The sequence below is a fragment of the Leucoraja erinacea genome, chromosome 11, assembly GCF_028641065.1.
Source record: "Leucoraja erinacea ecotype New England chromosome 11, Leri_hhj_1, whole genome shotgun sequence".
Taxonomy (NCBI): Eukaryota; Metazoa; Chordata; class Chondrichthyes; order Rajiformes; family Rajidae; genus Leucoraja; species Leucoraja erinaceus.
In genome coordinates, this window is record NC_073387.1 from 3680021 (window position 1) to 3704841 (window position 24821).

General features: G+C 44.1%; 1 protein-coding gene across 1 annotated transcript in view; it reads right to left on the reverse strand.

Moving 5' to 3' along the window:
* LOC129701420 (serine/threonine-protein kinase 32A-like) overlaps positions 1-24821 on the reverse strand; it is a 289291-nt gene that overhangs the window by 214075 nt on the left and 50395 nt on the right. The window contains exon 2 of the mRNA XM_055642577.1: positions 3421-3476. Coding sequence (XP_055498552.1) covers positions 3421-3476 — 56 coding nt within the window. The remainder of the gene's footprint in view (positions 1-3420; positions 3477-24821) is intronic.

The window sequence follows — 24821 nt, forward strand, 5'->3', positions numbered from 1 at the left end:
AGTTTGGCGATGTTGCATAGATGAAAGAAGGAGGTTTTAATGACATGGCGGATGTGAGGCTCAAGGGAGAGGGTGGAATCAAAGATCACGCCAAGATTGCGGGCCTGGGGAGATAGTGGTGCCGTCGATGGTGAGAGTGGGGCTATTGATTTTGCTGAGTGTGACTTTGGAGCCTATGAGGAGGAATTCTGTCTTATCGCGGTTGAGTTTGAGGAAATTATGTTGCATCCAGGTTTTTATAGCTGACAAACAGGAGTTGATATGGGAGAGGGGGGGGGGCGGTGGGGGGATTTGGTGCCAAGGTAGATCTGGGTGTCATCAGCGTAACAGTGGAAGTCCCGATTGAAGAGGCGGAGTATCTGCCCAAGGGGGAGGATGTAGATGATGAAGAGGAGGGGGCCGAGTACGGAGCCTTGGGGAACGCCTTGAGTGACTGTGGCTGTAGCAGAGGTGTGGTTATGGGGAGAGATGAAGTGGGATCTGTTGGAAAGGTAGGCCAGCTGAGTGCAGAGCCTTCAATGCCGAGGTCTTTGAGTCTGGTGAGCAGGATGTTATGGTTCACTGTATCGAAGGCTGCGCTCAGGTCGAGGAGGATGAGGATGTTGAGGGAACCAGTGTCAGCAGAGGTGAGGAGGTCGTTGAGGACTTTGAGGAGAGCAGTTTCTGTGCTATGGAGGGGGCGAAAGCCAGATTGGAGGGGTTCAAGTAGGTTATACGCAAGGAGGTGGGAATGAACTTGCGACGCAACGATACGCTCCAGGGTTTTTGAAAGAAAGGGGAGGTTTGAGATTGGGCGGTAGTTAATGAGAGAGGAGGGATCAAGACCAGGTTTCTTTAAGATTGGTCTCCAGCAGCTCCTTGCTATATGTTCTGTGTATAGTGTGGAACATGGTATTAAATATAATGCTTGTAAGAGTGCTGTTATAATCTGTAGAACGAAAGAGGATAAATATCTAAAATTTCCTGATTTTAAATTGTCTGACAATAATCTTAGTGTCTGCAATAAGGTAAAATATCCTGGGCATTTTATTACAGAACAAATGACAGATAATGAGGATATTTATAGGCAACGACGTATGCTGTATTTACAGGCGAATATTCTCTTGCGTAAGTTTGATGCGTGTACAGATGTGGTGAAGATGTCTCTGTTTAGAGCATATTGCACACCACTCTATACTGCGCACCTGTGGTCAAACTACGGAAAGACAAGTTTGCAGAGACTAAAGGTGGCTTATAAAGATGCCACTGCTAAGGAAACCTAGATGGTGTAGTGCTGGATTATAACTCATGTATTGTATTTTTAGTATATAATTTAGTATGCTTTTATAAGTGACTAGACCAATGGCAGACCCGTTGGGTCTGCTCCCCCAACGCAGCCGTTCCCTACCCGTAGCCGTTCCCCACCCGTAGCCGTTCCCTACCCGCAGCCCCCACGGGAGACTGGCCCTCGAACTGAAGCCGTTCTTGAAAGGCCGAATTAAATGGCGTCTCTTGAGGTTGAAATGTGGGCGCCAGCAGCCGTTATGGTCGCTGGCCAGCAGGAGGCGACAAAATGAGTGAGTGGGGTGGGGGAAGAAGGATTTGATTAAAAACGTGTACTTAAAGGCGACCAAATGTAATGAGGAGCGGATACTTGGAAAGAAAAGCGAAATCTCCACCGAAATGGAAAAGACCTGGGAGATTGAGCGTCTGGATTCGGCGTGGCAGTGAATCAAAGGAAGAAAGTGAAAGGATCCATTCCGATTGGACATCTGCGAGCATCGGCCATTCCGATTGGACATCTGCGAGCATCGGCCATTCCGATTGGACATCTGCGAGTATTGGGCACGAATCAAAAGGCAGAAAGGCAGCCAGACGTCAGACACAGAGTTTTATAGATATATAGATATACTACGATTTTATATGTATTTTATGGTGTTTTTATATGCAATGTATTTTTATGTAATGTCGTCCCTTGTCTGGACCTCGAGTCCAAAATAAAGTTTAATAAAAAATAATAACTTTCCCAGTCCTGAAAGTTGTTTACAAAAATCTGGGAGAATGGGTTCACATTCTTTTAGATACCATACTGCTCAAATCGTGGATTAATAGAGAAATCAAATTGCCATTCTGGGCTGGTCCCATTTGTCCACATTTGGCCCTTATCTTTCTAAACCCATCCAATCCGTATATGTCCATTTAAATGTTGACACTTTCTTTTGGATTGAACAATGGCAGAAGGCAGAAGGTGCCATTGCTCCCATATCATTCTATGAAACATAAATAGTTACCAGGAAAAAAAACTTGTAAATAGTTGCCAGGAAAAAAAACTTTTGTTACGTTTTGGAGCTGTTTCAATTTAATTTGAAACCTCTGCTGGATATTTAGTTGAAAGCGAATAAGCAAACGGTTTCACAGTTCATTTCACATCCAGGGTATAAATGCCCTTCTTTAAACATCAATTTGCTCTAAGGTGCAGAAGCCAATTACAAGATATATTGCATGCCTTAATGCAAAGGCTCAGAGTATTAACATGCTTTGATCATGATAGACAGCACGCTGACTGACTTCAAATCAAGGTTGTGGATGGAAATATCTATGCAAAGAGCAATACCTGGTGAATCATTCAAAGGCTGATTGTCTTCCATTATCTCTTGACATTTGGAAGCATTTGCCAGCATCCTTTTACATGTTGGCCACTCTGATCACAATAGGTTTCAGTGTACATGAGTATTGCTTTCTAACAACCAGGCACTGAAATGCCCACACTGTCTCATGCATCACAAAGTAGAGTTTAAAGGGTTAGGAAACAATCATTTAGCTACTGTGACATTTATATCATGGCATTTTAGTTGCCAAAGTAGAAACCTAATTAAATGTCAGTTTACCACATCAAAGTGACCTGATGTGACGTGGCTGAAATTAACCTTCCGTTCTGCTTCATAATCAATCCATTATCAAATGTTAGAGGTCCCTAGAAGTGAGGAGTCGAGCCACAGTCCGAAGAAGGGTCTCGGCCCGAATCATCACCCATTCCTTCTCTCCAGAGATGCTGCCTGTCTCGCTGAGTTACTCCAGCATTTTGTGTCTACCGCCACTAATTTGTTTGCTGGCTTTCCCAGCAAATCTCCATTCAAAATGCACCACAGCCAACAGAAAGGAAGGAACATCAAGAACAGAAATCTGTAAGGAACAGTAGCTGACCATTCAGGCCTTCACCCCTGCTCGCCATTCAATGGGATCAGGTCTGAACCAACACGTCATCCTTATTTTCACACTCTGTTCAACAATTCTTTCTCTTGGACTCCAAATGTCTAACAATCTCAACCTTGAAAATACTCAACAACAGATCATAAACAGCTCTCTGGCACTGTTAAAGGGCACAAATGGATAATTCTGTCGATATTGGCATAGTCTTAAGATTTCGCAAAGTTCACTTACCTTCCCAAAGCTGCCCTTGCCAATTGCTCTTAAGATCTGGAAGTGGTCAAAGTTCACTGGAAGGAAAGAAAGACGATGGATCACAATAAAGCAGCAAATATTCCTGTTCCCACCATGGGCTGCTGTCAAATGCAGACTGCATCTTCATCAACTAAAAACATTTTATTTGAGATAAAGATCTTGCCAGTCATTTTTGATGGGCCATGGAGATGCATTTGTTTTGCAGGACTAGTCTTCTCTAACACATCTGGAAACAAGGAGTGGAACAAACAGCTATTTTAAAGATAACGCATCTTCCTACAACTGATCATATGAAGTGCAAACACTTCCAGAATGGACCAGCCTGGCAGCATCATTGTGGAACAGATGGAGCAGTTCATCTCAACTCCAGCCACCCTGGTTTAAACCTGATCTCAGCACTGTCTGTGTGGAGTTTGCACGTCCCCCCTGTGACTGGGTGGACTCCCTCCAGGCGCTCCAGTTTCCTCCCACATCCCAACGAGGTGCGGGTTAGTTAGTTAATTGTCCATTGTAAATTGCCACAAGTGGGTGGTGGGAGAAGGTATAAATGGACATGAGTGTGCATGTAAATAAGTGGGTGAATGAGATTGATGGGATTGTCCAAAGAACCAGCACAGGCGAAATGGGCTGAATGAGCTCATTCAAGTTGTCAAGTTGAGTTTATTGTCATATGCACAAGAGGCGAGTACAATGGAAATCTAACTTGCAACAGCACCACGGGTACATGATGTGTAGCAAGGAACTGCAGATACTGGTTTACAATGAAGATAGACACAACATGCTGCAGTAACTCAGTGGGACAGGCAGCATCTCAGGATAGAAAGAATAGGTGATGTTTCGGGTCGAGATCCTTCTCAGTCTGAAGCATTTTGTGTCTATCACAGGTATATAGTGTCAGACAAACCCAATAAAACATAAATGATACATAAATTCTGCAAGAAACTAAAAATAAAAAATTACTTAAAAAAACATCAGTGCAGAACCCAATTAGAGGAAAATCATGTCTCTGGCATCGAAAGAGGTGATTCCACAGTGATTCTTTATGGAGGTCAGATCAGAGTTGTGCCATTTGGTTCAAGGACCTGGATGGTTGTGGGAAATATGTTAGAAGTAAATATGAAAATGAAAATATATGTTCCACAAAATGGTAAATGGACATTTTCTCCAGTCAGAGATTTACAAATCATTAAAATATATTTAAAAAACAAATGTATTTGAAAACACATTTAATTAATGAAAACTAATTAAAATCTTACCTTGACCTCCCCTATACATTTGGGTTGGCATTATGTATGCCAGACATAGCTGGGACAAGATTTAGAAAGCAGACACAAAGTGTATCAATCTTGCCACAGCAACTCAGAGGGAGAGATCAGATGAGCTCACACTTCATCTTCAGTTTGCCCCAGATTTCCAGGCTGCACTAGGCAGACAAGACCAGGTGCAATCTGACTTTAGTTTAGTTTAGAGATACCGCACGGAAACTTAAGCACACTGAGTTAATATAGATCACTACATGTTACCACATGATCCTTCTGTATGCAACACCATCTTCAATATCTTTATTATCCACAATTCTCCTTCTAGCTTCTACTTTTCTTTCTATTCCCTATCTCATCCTTACATTCACAGTTAAGGTGCTGTCCCGAGTTTTCACAAACTCTCCCAAGTTTTCCTCTTAATTCGAACTCGGAGAATTACGGTAATAGCCGTTCGTAGGTACTCAGGACTATTTTTTTTAACTCGTGGACATTTTTCAACATGTTGAAAAAAACGTCCCAACTTACCTGATGTCCAGAGTTCCTACAGCTGGCATTACGAGCCGCTACGAAACATCTACGGACTTTTACGGGCTCGCTACCGACATTGCCCAACATTCCCCAAGTTCGAATCAAGGGGAAAACTCGGGAGAGTTCATGAGTAATCTCATTGAATTGAATTGAATTGAATTGAATTCCTTTATTGTCATTCAGACCTTACGGTCTGAACGAAATTTCGTGCCTGCAGTCATACATACAATCATACAATAATAAACAACACTAAACACAAATTAACATCCACCACAGTGTATTCTCCAAGCACCTCCTCACTGTGGTGGAGGCAGAAATCTTAGGGCTGCAGTCTCTTCCCTCCTCTTCTCCCTCTGCGCTGAGGCGATACCCCACCGGGCGATGGCACAAACAGTCCCGCCTCACCGAACCCCGCAAACGGGCCGGCTCAAACACCGCGGCCCGGGGTGGTCGAAGCTGCCGCCCTCCAGTCCAGCGGACGCAGCCGCTGGCCCGCGGCTGAACCCAGGACTCAGGTCATAGCCGCCAGAACGCTGTCCCAGCCACCGTAGCATCGTTCCAGCCCCGAGCCGGCTCGCCCTCACATGAGTGCCGTTCCTCCCTCGAGCTGGGCCACTCCTACGGGAGCGCCATTCCTTCCTCGAGCTGGGCCGCTCTGACGGGAGCGCCATTCCACCCTTGGGATGGGCCGCTCTGACGGGAGTGCCACAGCCCCTCACGGGAGAGTCTCAGCCCCTCACGGGAGCGCCGTTCCAGCCCCGAGCTGGGCCGCTCTCACGGGAGCGAGCCCAGGGCAAGTCCTGACTGGCTGCCTCCGGAGTCTCGAGGTCGCCAGCTCCGCCATTAGGCCTCAGCGCAGACGGAGGCAGAGAAGGGGGATACGACAAAAAAGTCGCATTCCCCCGAAGGGAGAGACAGCAAGCCCCGTTTCACCCCCCCCCCCCCCCCCCCCCCCCCCCCCCCCCCCCCCCCCACACAAACACACCTAAAAACCAAAAACTTAACTAGACAAAACAAAAAAAAAACAACACAAAAAAGTAAAGACAAACAGACTGCAGGCGAGCCGTAGCGGCTCACCAGCGCCGCCACTTCCGAGCATACAGTGGGACAGGGGCTTTATCCCAGCTGTGAGTGTAAAAGAGCTTCTCCCTTTCATATTCACATGTTCTTACTATTCAGGACAGCAAGCACATGTTTTGCCTGCAGGATTTCCTTTTGTGTTTGGAACTTGCTCAGTTTGAAAGGTGTAAGGGTTTGTTGTTCATCCTTGCTTCACGACTGAGTTGACAAGTCGGATCTATGTTACCCATATTCTTCACCAGGGAGGTTTTTTTTTACTCTCAAACACTTTCTCTTATGCCTGATTATCAAGTGCTATTTTGAGTGCCGGTACCATTACAACCCCATCACACATTGATGTTTTGTCAAAACGATGTGCGTCAGTTTAAAAGCTAAGCCCCAATCAATCAATTCTTAAAAATACACCATCAGATTTTAAAGCATTTCCCTCATGTTGATGCATCAATCTGATGATGCCCAATCACTTGGTCCTATAGCTCATTATTTCTATTTATTTTAACACAATGGATGTCATTACTGTCACTTTTCATCAAAAGTGTGTCTGTGGCTGTCGTTATCAGTCTTCACAATGCCACGGTGTGCCTCATCTGCAATTGTGAAGACACATCTAGAAGTGGCAACTCATTCACAAATACTGTGAACAAAGCGAAACGCGTTCTTTTTGACTGCCTCCTACGTGACTGGCTTGCCTGACTCACTCTTCACGGCCCCTGCCTGGTGGGAGACACATGGGGAAACACTTTTTTTTGAAAAGGTGTCTGAAATAAACAGAAACCATTCAGCAAAATTCTAACACAATTACATTAATAAGAAGTCTATGTATGACAATGCACAGGAGAAATCTAAGTATAGCATATTCTGTAATTCTGTTTAACTTTGTACTAAATTGGTACTGCCATTTCCAAATTAAAACATTTAATGACCTGGTGAAGATAAAGGCTGTCATTTCCCAAGAGCCGCTGTTACAACAGTACTTTTTGTGATCATTATTAATGAGCTAGATTCAAGGATGCAGGCCACAATTTCTCAATATATTTCTGACACCAAACTTGCACAACTTTGATCTAGGTGAAGCTGACTGATAGATGGTTGCAGGCTATAGGCAAACTGGTGAAATGGGCAGGCGCCTGACAGATAAAGAAACAAGGAACAGCAGATACTGGTTGACAAAAAAAGACATGGGCAATATAAAGTAACAAATGCTGTTCTAAAAAGGGTACAGGAGAAGGAAGTCCTGCGAGCATCGGTACACAAATCAAGGTTGGTTGAGAAAGTAGTTAATAAGCTACACAAAGTGCTGGGGATTACCATTGGAGTATAACAGCAGGGAGGTCATCCTATACCTTCACAAAATAGTCAACTACAGCCTTGTGTAAAGTTTTAGTCCCCAGGAAGGATGTGGAAGCATCAGAGAGAGGACCTAAGAAAGATTTACTAGATTAGTTCCTGGGATGTAAGAATACATTACATGGATAGAATGGATAGGCTAAAATTGTTTTCTTTTCGAAAGAAAATTATTATTAATAGTAAGATTAAATGAGAATTTACCAGTTCGAAGTTTGATCTGTATTTTATGAGGAGTTACGATGAGGGATTACGTGAAGAACCCGCCTCAGCACGCATGCGCGGCATACTTCAAAGCAGCGGTGTGGAATCACAGATAGACACAGTTATTTGAAGTAAACATAGTAAAGACAAGGAGAGATCAGTTTGCTAGTTTGATCTATATAATGAGGGTGGGAGCGGAGGGCACGTAATCCCTCATCGTAACTCCTCATAAAAAACAGATCAAACTTCGAACTGGTAAGTTCTCGTTTAATCTTACTATTTTACTTCAGAGTCACGTGAGTGACTACGTGAAGACGTCAAAGCTCTGTGATTTCAAACCGTGTAACAGTTCATACTTCACTCACTGCCGAAGTCATTCGAGGGAGGAAGTATGTTATCGTAATCAACCATGAATCTGTTTGTAAAACAATAATGGTGTTATTAACAACAACAAGATCAATTGCTCCCCCGGGCTTAAATTATATATTTTTTGCAGATAATTTTTCTGCAAACGATACAGGTTCTGTCAGTGGTTTGTTAAAAAAACGTTTGGAACGTAAACTCCCTGGACCAACCTGCAGTAGCCAGGATGAGGTCCATAGGATCTTCCATTCTCGTAGTCACTGACGTGGGAGCCGCCCTGGTGGAATAAGACTTATACACGTCAGTATTTTCTCCAGCAACTCCCAGTACCTGCTTGAGCCACTAGAGATAGTTTAGCTCGTCACCCGACCAAGAGGTTTATTGTGGCTGACCCATAAGGCTTTTTCCTCTCCCTCGGTATTCCTTATTGTGTCGATGTAGATCTCTGAGTGGGTCATGACACATAAAACGTGGTTCAGGTGGGTATGCCCGGATTTCATGACTGGACCTGATGTCCCTGGTCTGTTCTGTTTGGCCAACCCTTGAATGGGAATGTGACACTATCTGGTGTCATAACCATGTTGTCCCATCGCAGTAGATGGGAGAACTGTCTCTTTGTGTTGATGTAAGGCCACCAGCATGTCCATCTTCAGGGTAGGCTGTTCCAGGGTGAGTGACCTGGCTGGTGATCATCCCCTAAGGTACGTCAGGGTTTCACTGACATCCCAATTTGGGTGTACCTATTTCTGGGGAATGGACTGAATATACCTCTCCTGTATCTGATCACCAGTGAGCGGTACCCAAGTTGAGTAGGCTGACAGAACATTTCCTTCATTGTGGTGAAGACCTGCCAGGAGCTCCAGTACAGTTTTGTTGTAGTTGAATGTGTAATTCTTGTTTTGGAAAAACAGTGTCCCATTTCTTGATGCTCCTCAGGTATGTTCCTTAGGATATGCGACGGAATGCTGTCATCAGGTTGATAGCGCTGCTGATCCAAACACAGCAGTGGTCTTCCCAATTTTGCAATTCTTTTAATGACCATATTGAGGATCACTGGGAAGCATGCCTGTGGACTTGGTCCACTGTAATTTGCGTAGTACCCGACTGATGAAGCCGTAGTACCTATTGAAGAGGTAGAAGGAAAGGAGAATTTAGAGATTAGATTTCCCCCACCCTTCAATACGTGGGAATGTCTCCATAGCCGCTGCCTTGAAATTGGTTTCATGTGACGTAAGTTAATACGTGGTGATTTGATTGGATATAAGGAATCGATATCTGGTGTCCATATTGCTTAGTAATTTCAGCAAATATTTTTGGTTTAAATGTATGTTTACAGTATTTAGCTCACCTGATAGGTGAGGTTACTGATGGTCAAATATGTTTGACGACATACGGTTACCAATTGTTAATAAATTGTCACCTAATATCGATGTTCCCTGCCCAAGTGGTTTGGTATATGCCACCACTGTGATGTTGTTAACTTATAAATGAACATGCAAATTTGGTGGGTTACTGAGCAAATGCTTCACTAGAATTAAGTAAGTTAATATATAACACGTTTAAGTCAATTTGCATAGGCACTAAGTATTACAAGCTCAGTAACACATCAGGACACATAAGATGTTACTCAAAACAGGTGGAGAGTACAACCATAATCCTTCCTGCCGATAATTCCATGATAACACTCCAGATTAATCCATATGCCCCCATATCACAGGTATGGATATAGTTTTGAACACTAGTATCTCAGCTCATAGGAAAGGTATAATGTTCAGTAGCTGGTAATGCTGCTACTATCCCAATACTTTGCCACGTAGTTGATTGGTGGTTAATGTTACCATAACTGATAGTCTTAATGAATACCAGATGATAAAGTTGTGGATGGTCACGTAATATCTGGATATATGGCAATGCCCGCTAAATAAGTCAGTGTCTAATGCAGCTAACGCTGTATCACAGGATAGTGTGTCGTTAATATATAGACATGCCATGACGGATGTTTCTTAAGTGTCAGGGCTGGTTGATACAGGATAGCTTAGACTTAAATGCCGCAATGCTCATCATGGTTACTCCATCCAGGTAATTGCGGTATCCGAAACTTATATGAGAAGGTACTGAATAGTATGCATCTTCAAGGTTGATGTCTACCATAAAGTATCCTTGGTTCCTTGGTAGTAGTTACAAATCCGATGAATGGGTATACCTGGTGAATACTCAAGTGGTTTATCAATGATGGTGCGACATTCACCATCGCGGGAGGGTAGACCCCTTGGGGTGCTTGCTAAATTGGTGGCAAGATATTGTATATAACTACCAAAGTGATAGCTTCCTAACCAGGTGTGATTCACCCACCCCTTGTTAGTACAACCCTTCACCTTTATGTGGTGGTAGGAACCATACTTATCTGTCTTTATTGCTGTTTTCTTTGGTTTCTGGTTCCTTATTCTTGTAGGGATGATGTTTGTTGGGGGTGGCACATTTTCCCTGGGGCCTGCTCTGGGTCGTGGCCTGAAACCTACGGGTTTGGCATGCAGGCCCCGAGCTTTCACCAGTACCTTGGGGTAGACGCCGCTGGTGGACGCGGAGAGGTACTGCTGTCTGGTATTCTGTGTGGTGCTCATTCCAGACTCTGCCCTCTTGTGCCAAATAGTTTGAACACTTCGTCCAGTTTTTTAGGACTGGTTTGGTAAGTGCCAGGTAGCAGGATCTGTGCTTGTGAGTCGGCGTTCTCATAATCCTGTTAATTTCATAGATTGAGGGCAGGTTTGTGACTTCACTAGAGAAGTTATGGGGTATACCGTTGAACATTTGGGTCAGGTGTTTTGCCATACTACCCTGCCCTTCTGGAATGAGCAGGTAGACATGATAGCCGACGTCAGGTATCAAATGCATTTTTAAAAACATTTAGGTTAAATGCGCTGCTCAATGTATCCCCCAATAATGGCGGGCACTTTGAGTAAATGCAATTTAGGGGTGGCGTGATAAATCCAACGCCTCATGGCTACCTGTCTTGGAGAGGTTTTTTGGAAAAGACAGGTAGTAGGCTGGCCATCAGTTGAAACTGAAGCCATTTCGCTCGTGGTGAAACCACATAGCGGCCACACCCAGCAGCTCTTCCTGTTCCTGTACCTCATGCGTACTCCCGATGTTGTTCAGCCAGTGCCCCTCTTCTTGACCAGCCCAGCTCTGGTCGCTAAAGCTGTCCTTATATGAGGAAGAAGCAATGGCCAGTGCATGAGGCACTGTGGAGGGAGTGCCTGAACTCCCTCTGCGAAACTGCTCCCCATAAGCAAGTCTCGCTGGAGCTTATGCTCCACGAGCCATTCCATGTGGCTCAGGCGGCTGTCTCTGCCCTAAACGGGCGGTGAGACGTCCCCGTCCAACGAATCGGAACCACCGGCCGGATTGTTGACATCCAGTCCGCTGCTCAGGCGCTAGTGGAACTGGGCTCGGCTCGGTGTCGGGGATGGCGGAGCGCCGGGTTGGCGGTCCTACCGCCCTCTGTCCCCCTGTGATGAGACGCCTGTCTGCTGGAGCCGAGCTGGGGACAGGTTTCTTGGAGAGTCTTGTTCTGTTCTTTCTTCTTGGCTGTTGGAACAAGCAAAGAACTCTCCTTTGCCAGTTAAACCGACCTCAGAGTAGACTTACCTGATGGTCCATTCTTTAGCGGGAGCGCCTGACTCCCGTGTTTTTTGGACTGGAACCCGGCACAGCTCCCTGTCTGTGGACCGCAGCGTGTGCGGTCCTGGTGGCATCTTTCCCCCCTTCCGCGAACGGAACACTCCTTCCCCGGAGTCCAACGGGGGTCGCTTGCGTCCGGGCTGGCACCGGTGCAGCTCCCTGTCCGTGGACCGCAGCGTGTGCGGTCCTGGTGGCGCTCTCCCCCTTCCGTGAAACGGAAAACACTCCTTACCTGGAGTCCAACGGGGGCTGTTTGCGTCTGGACTGGTACCGGCGCAGCTCCCTGTCCGTGGTCCGCAGCGTGTGCGGTCCTGATGGCGCTCTCCCCCTTCCGTGAAATGGAAAATACTCCTAACGGAAAATACTCCTTACCCGGAGTCAACGGGGGCCGCTTGCGTCTGGACTGGTACCGGCGCAGCTCTCTGTCCGTGGACCGCAGCGTGTGCGGTCCTGGTGGCGTCTCTCCCCCTTCCGTGGAACGGAACTCTCCTTCCCCGGAGTCCAACGGGGGCCGCTTCTTCTGCTGCTTTGCTCCTCCTGGAGCAACAAACAGACGCGAGTCGCTGTTGACCTGAAGGTAAGACTTACCTGGCTTCCTTTCAGGGTTGTAGCGGGAGGGCTGGGAAGGAACTGCAGATGCTGGTTTTTCCAGCCTAACTCCCGCCTGCCGCTGTTGCCTGCTGAAAGGTAATGCCGTGCATGCGTGCTGAGGCGGGTTCTTCACGTAGTCACTCACGTGACTCCGAAGTAAAATTAAAATGTAATAAGTGTATAACATGATGAAAAGTCTGGACAGAGTGGATCTGGGTGAGTGCTTCCTTAAATGGTGAGGTTGAGGACTAGAGGTCACAGGTTTAAAATAATGGGGAGAAAATTATGCATGACATGATGAAATCTATTATACAACGTGTATTTGGAAACTGGGCCACACTGCCTACAGACCTGGTGGAGGGAGGCTCCATTATGGTTATCAACAGATATCCAAACATATGGTGAAGAAAGGTCGGCAAAGCTATGGAGGAAGGGCTGAGGAGAGAGAAATGGAACAATTCAATTCTCTGGTTAGGGAGCAAGCTTGAGCATAATGGGCCCAATTGTAAACCACATCAAACCTGAGAGTCAGTGACAGACTTCCATCCTTGCACAGAGGAACAGCAAAATGTAAAACATGTAGGAAGGAACTGCAGATGCTGGTTTACACCGAAGATAAACACAAAATACTGGAGTAACTCGGCAGGACAGGCAGTATCTCTGGAGAGAAGGAAAAGGTGACGTTTCAGGTCGTGACCCTTCTTCAGACTGAAGAGTTTGGAGAAGGGTCCCGACCTGAAACATCACCCTTTTCTTCTCCGCAGAGATACTCTCTGTCGCATTGAGTTACTCCAGCATTTTGTGTCTACCTTCAGCCCATGTAAAACTCTGGTTATTTGAATTGTTGTGGAAATAGCAAATACAGTCAGTAGACTGAGGGTTCAGGCAAACATGCCATTCTCGATCATCACTGCACACTGCAATTTATATGTAGATGTATCCATTTTTACAATATAGTCACCAATACGTAATGCAACGTGTTACGATTTGACAGGTAGACAAAAATGCTGGAGAAACTCAGTGGGTGAGGCAGCATCTATGGAGCGAAGGAAATAGGCGACGTTTCGGGTCGAGACGAAATTTGACAGGAAGGTGTTTCCCCTCATGGGAAATCTGGAACTCTCCCTTGGATTAACAGGACACCCACTTAATTAAACTAGGAGAAATCTATTTCCCGAGCTGTCCATTTTTGGAATACTTAATTCAAGTGCTCTGTGGTGTCTGACCATTTGGCCCATCTAGCTTTTGCTGTTTCTCAGAGCAATCATATCAATCTCATTCACCCACCTACTATCTGGGAAGAAGCAGAAGCACGAAGCAGGCATGTATGGCCATGTGGATCACTGCTGCCCAATTTTTACATTTGTAAAACCTGCTTTGAGTTTGATCAAAATGTTTGATCAATTATCTAGAGTGCTTTTTCATTCTTTGTCTGCTTTTAGCTTTGTGAAGCAACTTGGGATAGTTGATACATTTGTTTAGTTTGGTTTAGAGACACAACATGGAAACAGGCCCTTCGGCCCACCGAGTCCGTGGCAACCAGCGATCACCCGTACATTAGTACTATCCTACACATAAGGGAATATTTACAGAAGCCAATTAACCTGCAAATCTCCACATCTATGGAGTGTGGGAGGTAACCAGAGCACCCGGAGAAAACTCACATGGTCACGGGAAGAACGTACAAACTCCGTACAGACAGCACTGGTAGTCAGGATCTAACCCAGGTCTGTGGCGTTGCAAGGCAGCAACTCTACCACTGTGCAACTGTGCCACCCATTAATGCTGCCACATACTGTAAAATCACAGTTACTGATTAAGTAGGTTTGTAATATTGTGGTGCTCTGTCGAAAGGATGCCATGAAGAGGGTCAATATAGTTTTCTTAATTGGTCATTCAGGTAATCTCACAATCTCCTAATCTGTTAAATTTTTCCTCAGAAAATAATCCTTTCATAGATGGACTATAAGATATTATATAAAATATAAGATTTTTTTTTGTATATGTGTCGGCTCAATGTTGATTCCCCATCATGTGAGGAAGGGATTTAGGGCCCAAACAACAAAGAATGAGTGAATAGAGTGCATAATGGGCAAACATATGCTGCACGATAATTGTTCCGATTACTTTCCACTGCGTCTGCGGAAAGACTCTTACCATCAATAAAAAATCCCAGTAGATCACACTGAAACACATTCACAGTATGTCACCCTGCAACTATTCAATCTGGCAGAATGGCAAAATAGTAAACCTTTGTGCATAACAATGAGTCCCTTTCAGAAACAATGATTTCAAATGCTTTAAATTGTGGCGTCTATTTTGTCGTGTATCAACCTGGAAATTTATAACACTAATTCTGAATGGCCTAATTCTGCTCCCATCACCATATAACATATAACCATATAACAATTACAGCACGGAAACAGGCCATCTCGACCCTACAAGTCCGTGCCGAACAACTTTTTTCCCTTAGTCCCATCTGCCTGCACTCATACCATAACCCTCCATCCCCTTCTCATCCATATGCCTATCCAATTTATTTTTAAATGATACCAACGAACCTGCCGCCACCACTTCCACTGGAAGCTCATTCCACACCGCTACCACTCTCTGAGTAAAGAAGTTCCCCCTCATGTTACCCCTAAACTTCTGTCCCTTAATTCTGAAGTCATGTCCTCTTGTTTGAATCTTCCCTATTCTCAAAAGGAAAAGCTTGTCCACATCAACTCTGTCTATCCCTCTCATCATTTTAAAGACCTCTATCAAGTCCCCCCTTAACCTTCTGCGCTCCAGAGAATAAAGACCTAACTTATTCAACCTATCTCTGTAACTTAGTTGTTGAAACCCAGGCAACATTCTAGTAAATCTCCTCTGTACTCTCTCTATTTTGTTGACACCCTTCCTATAATTGGGCGACCACCTTGCTTTTTAATTCTACTGGGTCTCACTAGCATTTCTTCTTCCGTGAAAATAATCTGGGAAAAATTACACAGGGAAAATATTCACTATGATGGCTAAATGTAAAAGAAAGAAAGACCTTTATACAGAACCTTTCACAATCTAGAACCAGCCAATCGAGTCCTATCGGTGTTTCTCAAAGCAAACTCTAGTTCGCAGGAGGGATACCAGCAACAAGTTTGCACCCAGAACCTTTGTAAAATGTGGAGGTGACTATTACTGTATTGAGTGATGTTGAGAGTGGGGCAAATGTTAGCCCAGAAAAGGAGGAATAATGGGGTTATAACATATTGGCACCAATGGAACATGTAACAGTGACCATCCCGTAGGTCAGTAAAGAGGAAGAAATCTACTTTGCCGGGAAAAGAGTATCCAGCATGTTCCTTCTGAAGGTGATGTAATCCTAAATACTTACCATTAACTGTATTCAAAGGCTTAAGGAACCTATTCAAATGAATGAATTTTCAGAATTATAATTAGTCCCTTATTTGGTTTTAGAAGCCAGCTTTTGGTCAAATTGGACCCTCAGGATACGATCGCCAAGGATGGGCCAAACCAGCCAAACTATCACTGCAATTGCTTCCAGATTACAACTGAACCTTAATATTAGTGAATGAGGAAAGATATCAACAGTTTAAGCAGGAGATAGACACAAAATGCTTGTTTTGTAACTCAGAGGGTCAGGCAGCATCTCTGGAATAAAGGAATAGGTGCGCTTCGGGTCCAGACCCTTCGTCAGACGTTTTAGAACGGTCTGAAGAAGGGTCACAACCCGAAACATCACCTATTCCTTTTCTCTAGACTTTCAAAACCCAGCATCTTGTGTCTATCTCAGTGTAAACCAGCATCTGTAGTTCCTTCCTAAACAGTTTAAGCAGAATAAATACAGGATTATTATGTACCAAGTTTCATTGACCATGAAGTTGAACCTTTTGGTCATTAACAAAGAGGTCATTACAATATGTGCAAATATTTAAGTGTGAAGATAAAAGAAATAAGAATCACCATCTGCTCTTTTGGAGAAACCATAATTTGTGTATAAAGATTTAGAAAATGAGGCTCATAGCTAGTTGGATCAAGCTTCCGAGGAATACATGCACTTTATGATAATAATTTCCACTATTGTGTGCTGGAATAAATCATCTGTCACCAGTCAGTTGGCATTTTCCATTATTTTCCATTACAATAGATTTTTTTTTCACACAATGCTCCGGGGATGGTGCATCAAAGAAAAGAAAAACACAGTGTTCGTCAAGCAAAGGGTAATGGCAGTTCACATGCTTGGCGGCTGGAGAAGGTCAAACTACTCAAGGCCATCAAGTATCAAAGGCTGGAGTAAATCAGCAGGACAGGCAACATCTTGCCGCAGATGCAATTGTTTTCCGGATCGTATCTCCGGTCACTCTGCGGCCTCACATCATGGAGGTGGCGGCCTTACTTGGGACTGACTTTGAGCCCCACTGCGGGGATGTGGACTTACCACTGGAGTCTGCGATCCCTTGCCTGGGATCACCATCAAGGAGCTCGCTGTCTCGCGTAGAGACCGATGTCGGTAGCTCCAACCGATGCAGAAGGTTTCGACCAGCCCCGACCCAGGGTCAGATCGCCCGGCGCAGGGGAGCTGAGATTCCCCCCCAACGCAGGAGCTTGATCGCCCTGACGCGAGGACCTAAACGCCGCCGGCTCGAGGCCCCCGACCACGGGAAAACAAAGAACGAAAGAGATTGAACCTTTTTTCGCCTTCAGAGTACCAAATAACATTGTCTTCCCCTGAAGAATTCACCTCAAAAGATAAGCTTGGTAAGTGCATAAGGGAGACAGTCTTTATAGGACCATGCCACGTTTTCTATACTTGAGCTGTGACTACATTTTGAAAGGGGTAAAGCTTTTTTTTGTTTAGTTTAATTTAGTTTAGTTTAGAGATACTGAGTGGAAACAGGCCCTTCGGCCCATTGAGTCTGCACTGACCAGCGATGCCCCCCATACATTAACACTATCCTGAGGAACACTCTGCCTAGTACCATAAGAACTATTAGCTAATTTTGTCTATTTAAAAATACACTTTTACCCTTCCTTATAAAACCATGTACTTGTTTCTAGTATTAGAGTCTTCGAGCTCCTTTGTCTAGCTTGCTCTGTGTGTGATCATTTGGCATAACTATTGTATATGCATGGCCATTACACTTATGTATTATTGTATTGCATAGTGTAACAAGGTCTTATATTGTATTATGTCACAATATCATGAAATAATATATCATGTAATAATGTTGATAGTATGTATTAACGTACGATGTATGATAGGTGGTATATGGTATTATGCATTAACATTATGCTGTAACACATAACTATTGTTATTATTGGATATGTAAAGACAATTAACAATTGTTATAAACTATAACAAGTGGGGATGGAGGGGTTTTGGGATTGGTGTGTGGGTAGGTGGGTCAATGAGTGCCTCTATGTATGTTATGTCTTGTGCTGTATGTTCTATGTTGGACCCCCTCGAAAACGAGATGACTGTCCATCTCAAGGGGTTATCCATGAATAAACTTGTTTCAAACCTACAATGGAATTTGGAATTTGGGAGGAAACTTGAGTGCCCGGAGAAAACCCACTCGGTCACAGGGAGAACGTACAAACTCCCTACAGACAGCACCCATAGTCAGGATCGAACCCGGGTTTCTGGCGCTGTAAGGCAGCAACTCTACCACTACGCCACCATGCCGCCCATGTGCCACCGTGCCATTGATTTTTAGATCATTCTGTAAAGGATGTGAAAGGAATGCAACTCTCTATTTATAAGTAAACTGACATGGGCCCTGCATTGGAGGATTAGATTTAATAGGTTGGATGACCTTGCCTACAGTTCATGTTTTGAGTTCATTAGCCAAATATTATCCTTTCACTTTTACTCTTCAGAATAAAATTCACCAAATGCTTCAAGACTACTTTCTCCATCCTCTTGCCTTTGTGATCAACAGGACTTGCGTGTCGGAAACTTCAGAAACCTGAAACCTAACACATCTCTGAAACCCAACACATAAGTTCAAACTTCAGAAAGGTTTCTTATTACAGCAGAAATATGCAGTCTGATCTGTCCACATTTTCACTAAAGGCAATGAGAGCAATCAGGAAACTCCTGCCATGACTGGAGTCTGAAGAAGGGCCACGACCCGAAACATCACCTATTCCTTTTTGCCAGAGATGCTGCCTAACCTGCTGAGTTACTCCAATTATTTATGTCTATCTTTGCCGAGACTGGTGCTAGATATAATACAGAAAGTGTAATTAATTCACCACGCAATAACAAGTTGTATTTCTATAACAACCCTGGTTGCTTCTCTGGAGCAGACAAAAATCAATACTGAGTCATTTTAAGAGATACTAGGGCAGATTAATAAAAACCACCAAAGCCTGTGATGACGATTCCAGCAGCGAATGAAGTGAGACAAGAGTGAAGATCAACAATGTTTTGGAGGTGGAAATAGTGCCAACATGAGTATATGGTTTTAAGCACATCACAGGGTCAAATGTGACAACAATACTACAGGCAGTCTTGATCAGTTTCAGATGATTTGCAGAGTGCATTTGCAAAGAGAGTCTGGAGAAGATTGCAAGGGTCGCGGTTTAACCCGAACAGCACCGTAACGGGGGACTCGGTGATTTACAGACTGTTCCCAGGGACACATTCAGAGACGGATGTGAAATGCTCGGTGAAAGACGCTCTTTGGTCTGCCAGAACCTTGTTGGTCTCCCAGCAGAGCGAGATGACCATCAGGGAATGTTGCCGACTGGCCCGCTCCAGACTGCAGGAGAACGTGCTGAGGGACGCACTGAAGCTCGGTGCAGACAACGGCAAGGCTCTGTGGGGGAGGACCACAGCCTAGTGTCCTTCTGCTGCTGGATATTGGTGGGCAGGGTGTGGTGGAGAGTGTGCCCCTCAAATAAGAGAAGGGGTATCACCTCAGGTGGCCACATGAGTGGCAAGGGTGTCGGGCAAAATATGTAAACAATACGTTACAATGCATTGAGTGTATACATAGCCTCCAAGAAGGTCGGAAGAATTTTTGCACAGTTCCTGTTTTGAATATATTTTTTACTCCAATTAAAGCTTGCTTTAAAGACTAAAAAAAAAGGATGGAGGAAGGGACTCTCATTACATTTACAGGTAAGAAGCATCTAGATGAGCCTTTGAATTGTCAAGGCTTAGAAGGCCACAGATCATCAGCTGGATTAGAAACAATGGGTTCTTGATGGTGGGCATGTGAAGGGTGTGCTGAAGGGAGAAGGACTACAACTTATTTTAACTGCCTTCTTAATTTGGTCTGCTATCAAAATAAAGGAGCAAACATTTTAAATGTGGACCAACAACAGTTTTAATGATGCAAGCTCAAAGACAAAGGAATTAGTGAAAATAGGGTAGGTTCTGGAACCCAGGGTCAAGAGTTCTCCCGAGTTTGCTCCGATTCGAACTCGGAGATTTACCGTAATGGCCACTCGTCGGTACTCGGGGCTCTCGTGGACATTTTTCATCATGTTGAAAAATCTTCCCGTGCTTACCTGCCGTTAGCGAGTCTTCCCGAGTACCTTCCGTTAGCGCTAAGAGACGTCCCCGAGCTCTGACATACCCGCTACGTTCATTCTCCATGCTTATCACGAGTTTGATTTTTTTTTAACTCGGGAGAGCTCTTGGAATGAACTCATACCGCGGGACAGGGCTTTCAGAGTTCGGCATTTAAATGGATAAGCAATCCTTAGAGACACAGTCAGGAACTGAAAATAATTTTGGGGGAAAGTAACACCAGATCAGATAATGCTGCCAACATTCAGCAGGTCCAGCAACGTTAGGCAGAGAGAAGCAGACTTGGATTTTCCTGAGCAATGTTGCCCCTCAGAAAGCATCAAGAAGTTCAGGAGTCTGGAAAAAATGATATGATATCTGCTGAAGGAACTCAACGGGTCAGGCAGCATCTGTGGAAATGGTGAGGTGACATTTCAAGTCAGGACCCATCGTCTGTTCAACCAGGTAGACACAAAATGCTGGAGTAACTCAGCGAGTTAACTCAGACTGTAGAAGGGTCTCGACCCGAAACGTCGCCCATTCCTTCTCTCTAGATGCTGCCTCACACGCTGAGTTACTCCAGCATTTTGCGTCTACCTTCGATTTAAAGCAGCATCTGCAGTTCTTTCTTACACGTCTGATCAGCCAGGTTTGTTAGGGAGGTCAGACCCTCTAACAAGCTGGCAATTGCAAGAGGCATGCAAGCGACTTCTTTGAGGAGAAGTGTCACATAAATAAATGCATGAAGTACTCAGCAATTTGGGCAGTATCGTTGAAGAAAGAAGCAGCATAATCAATAGACAGGAGTGATATCCAGACTCTAGCTGCTTGATGACTGGTAATTACCTCTCAGTTGGAACATCTGTTCGGCTGCAGTTGAAGTATCGATGCAATGAACCTGTAACTATTTAAGAGAGCAGGCTGGGATAGGGCATCATCACTTTTCTTATAGTACATTCAAGCTGCTTCATGCCAAATTTTCACATGGGTATTAAGATGTTTGATATGCTAATATTACACTGAATAATATTACTAATGTTAGACTCAATCAACTGCATTTTCTAAGAGACTTCTTTTTTTCAAAAGTTGAACAATTAATTTTCGTTATTTTGCTTAGATCCTGTGAGTATCGATCGTGTCTCAAATTACAAAAGATGGCTTATCCTTCTTTTGAAGATATATTGCCTGCTTTGGAAATGAGCGCAATGAGAATGTTTCATATTTTTCAGCTTTTGAAATTTGCTCCAATTTTGTTTATACAAAAACTAGGCATTTGGGAAAAGGCAAAATATGTCACCAGCATTTGGAAAAAAAAACATACTAAGTTCAATCAGATAGTTAGTTCTCTATGGAAACGAGAAATGAAAAGGTACTCCTTTTTAATGCTGCATAGAGTAAATGGGAAAAAGAAACACTTCTGCTGGATACCAGTATAAAGAAACTAGGAATGGGTTTAATAGCTAAACAGTTTGCTTAACTCTCATGTTGATCATATATAAAAACATGGCAAGTGACAGGTACATTTAGCTGCCATATAGGATCAGTTAATTACTTAAAGAAAATAATAGCGATTAACTAATATCACACAACATCTCACTGTACTCAGTATGTGCCAGACTAATCATCAAACATAGTCCATTTTTATATATATACACTGAACATTTTTTTTGTAGTTGATTATGAGTTTTACAGAGTACTATGCTTACATATCTGTTGTGCTGTTACAAGTAAGAATTTCATTGTTCCGTTTTGGACCATACTCTTGACTCAACATCCTCCATCATTTGTCACTCTTTGAAGGCTATTTTCTCACTAAATTTAGCCTAGTTTAGTTCAGTTTAGATTAGAGATACAGTTGATTAGAGATTAGAGATAGCACTGAGTCCGCACCGACCAGCAATCCCCGCACATTAACACTATCCTACACACACGAGGGACAATTTACAATTATACCAAGCCAATTAACCTACAAACCTGTACGTCTTTGGAGTGTGGGAGGAAACCGGACATCACGGAGAAAGCCCACGCGGTCACAGGGAGAACGTACATACTCCGTTCAGACAGTACCAGTAGTCAGCATCGAACACAAGTCTCTGGTGCTGTAAGGCAGCAACTGTACCACTGTGCCACTGCCCTGGTTTAGTCACTCAACTAAATTGAGTAATTTAGTTAATAACATAGAAACATAGAAAATAGGTGCAGGAGGAGGCCAATCGGCCCTTCGAGCCAGCACCGCCATTCATTGTGATCATGGCTGATCGTCCCCTATCAATAACCCGTGCCTGCCTTCTCCCCATATCCCTTGATTCCACTAGCCCCTAGAGCTCTATCTAACTCTCTCTTAAATCCATCCAGTGATATGGCCTCCGCTGCCCTCGGTGGCGGGGTATTCTACAAATTCACAACTCTCTGGGTGAAAAAGTTTTTTTCACTTCAGTCTTAAATGGCCTCCCCTTTATCTCCCAATATCTCCCAATAACAATAACCATCTCCCAATAACAATTAGCTTTGCTCCCAATATGAATTGTGCACAAACATGCACATGCACACGCATGTCCCCCCCACCCCCCACCAAAACCACCCCTTCAAATCTACCCCCCAATCTCACCTCCCAAACTTCTCCCCACCAAATCTAGCCCCTCTACAAAAACTACCCCCACTACTTTCCCCCCTCCCCAAACCCCCTGCCCACTTCCAACTACCCCATGAACCTCCCCCCAAACCCTTGCATGTGTAAAATCGGACTTTCACACTTGGTTAAATTTCTTTAAATGTCCAGCCAATTCCTACAAATCCTGCATGAACCATTTTATTTGCATTCTCTCATCTAAAGAAGCCACAAATGAACTGGATATTTTGCCTTCAAGAAGGAGCAATAGAGTTGCTGACTGGGGCAGATATAGAACTGGCAATAACTTCCCAGTAAGGAAGTGATCAGCACCATGTCTGCAATATGACCATACAGTGGAATTTATGTAATGTTCAGACCTGGACAAGGAGCACATTGCAGCAAAAGTAGATATCGACAGTGTATCCATAAAGGCTTGGTATTTGTGATTGACCAGATTCAATCACTGGAAAGCCTAACACCAGAGTTGGCTGCATTCAGAGTATTACGTTCAGTTCTGGGCACCATGTTATAGGAAAGAATGTCGGAAGGAACTGCAGGTGCTGGTTTAAAACGAAGATAGACACAAAAAGCTGGAGAAAAGATGTTGTCAATCTGGAAAGGGTACAGCGAAGATTTACGAGGATGCTGCCAGGACTAGAGGGTCTGAGCTGTAGGCATAGGTTGAGTAGGCTGGGACGCTATTCCTTGGAGCGCAGGAGGATGAGGGGTGATCTTATATAGGTGTATAACATCATGAGAGGAATAGATCTGGTAGATGCACAGAGTTTCTTGCCCAGAGTAGGTGAATCAAGGACCAGAGGACGTAGGTTTAAGGTGAAGGGGAAAAGATTTAATAGGAATATGAGGGGTCACTTTTTCACACAGCGGGTGTATGGAAGAAGCATGATTCTATGACTATTTTTTTTCCTCTTTTTGCCTCTCTCGGCAGATCACATGGGTAGTGGAGATGGGAGTGAAGTGAGGGGAAGGAAGGAAGTGTGTATACATAGTTAGACAAAGTGCTGGAGAAACTCAGCGGGTGCAGCAGCATCTATGGAGCGAAGGAAATAGGCAATGTTTTGGGCTGAAATCCTTCCTCTGGACCCTCCCATTATAAAGTCAGCATTTATGAGGGTCTATTTGAATTTATAACTCCATAGCAGAGTTATCGAGTCGTACAGCACGGAGGTTATGAAATCATACAGCAAGATGTTCCATCTAAGAGAGTCTAATTTGTCCACGTTTGGCCCATATCCCATCCAAACTTTTCCTCTCTGTGTACCTGTCAAAGTGCCTTTTAAATGCTGTTATAATACTGTCCTCAACCACCTCCTCTGGCAACTCGAGCCATATACTCACCAACCTCTGATTGAAAAAGGTGCCCCTCTGGTTCCAATTAAATCTTGCTTCTCTCACCTTAAACTTATGCCCCCTGCTTTGTGATTCCCCCACATGAGATATAAGGCTTTATGCACTCACCCTATCTATTCTCCCAGCCTGTGAATGCGGAGCAGAACAACTGACAGCCAACCACGTCATCTCTGTGTGCCCGCTCCACCACCCACCAATGGAGCTCAGGGCCTGGTAGACATTGACGCAGAGACAACAACCTGGCTGCTCAACACCCGGCTTGAGATCTAACTATTCTTTTACTTATGGATTATTTATGTTTCATTCGCAAGAAGAAGAATCTATTCTACTCATGATTTTATCATTTCAAGGAATAAAGTCTTAGCCTGCTCAATTTTTCCCTATAGCTCAGGCCCTTGAGTCCTGGAAACATCCTCGTAAATATTCTCTGTACCATTTCCAGACGAAAATTGAACACAATACCCTAAATGCTCCACTTCCCAAATGTCCCTTTGCCCACAGACAACCTACTCTAAGCAACTTTAGCAACATCAAAGTTGGCTGAACCGCAATCCAGAACTTTAATTTGTGGGCTTTTAAAGCAGATAGAACTGTAGTCTCTGGTCCCAAAAGCCTTGCTCAGCGACACTTCAGTTACCAGTCCTTCCCAATTTCCCAAGAGTAGTTAAGCTTTGCCCTCTCCATGTACTTATTGTCTGAGGAAACTTTCATGTACACATTTGACAAATTTCACCTTGTATAAACCCATGGCAGTCCAGTCTATATTGGGAAAATTAAAATATGCTACCATGACAACCTTATTGGTCTTGCAGTTGCCTGCAAT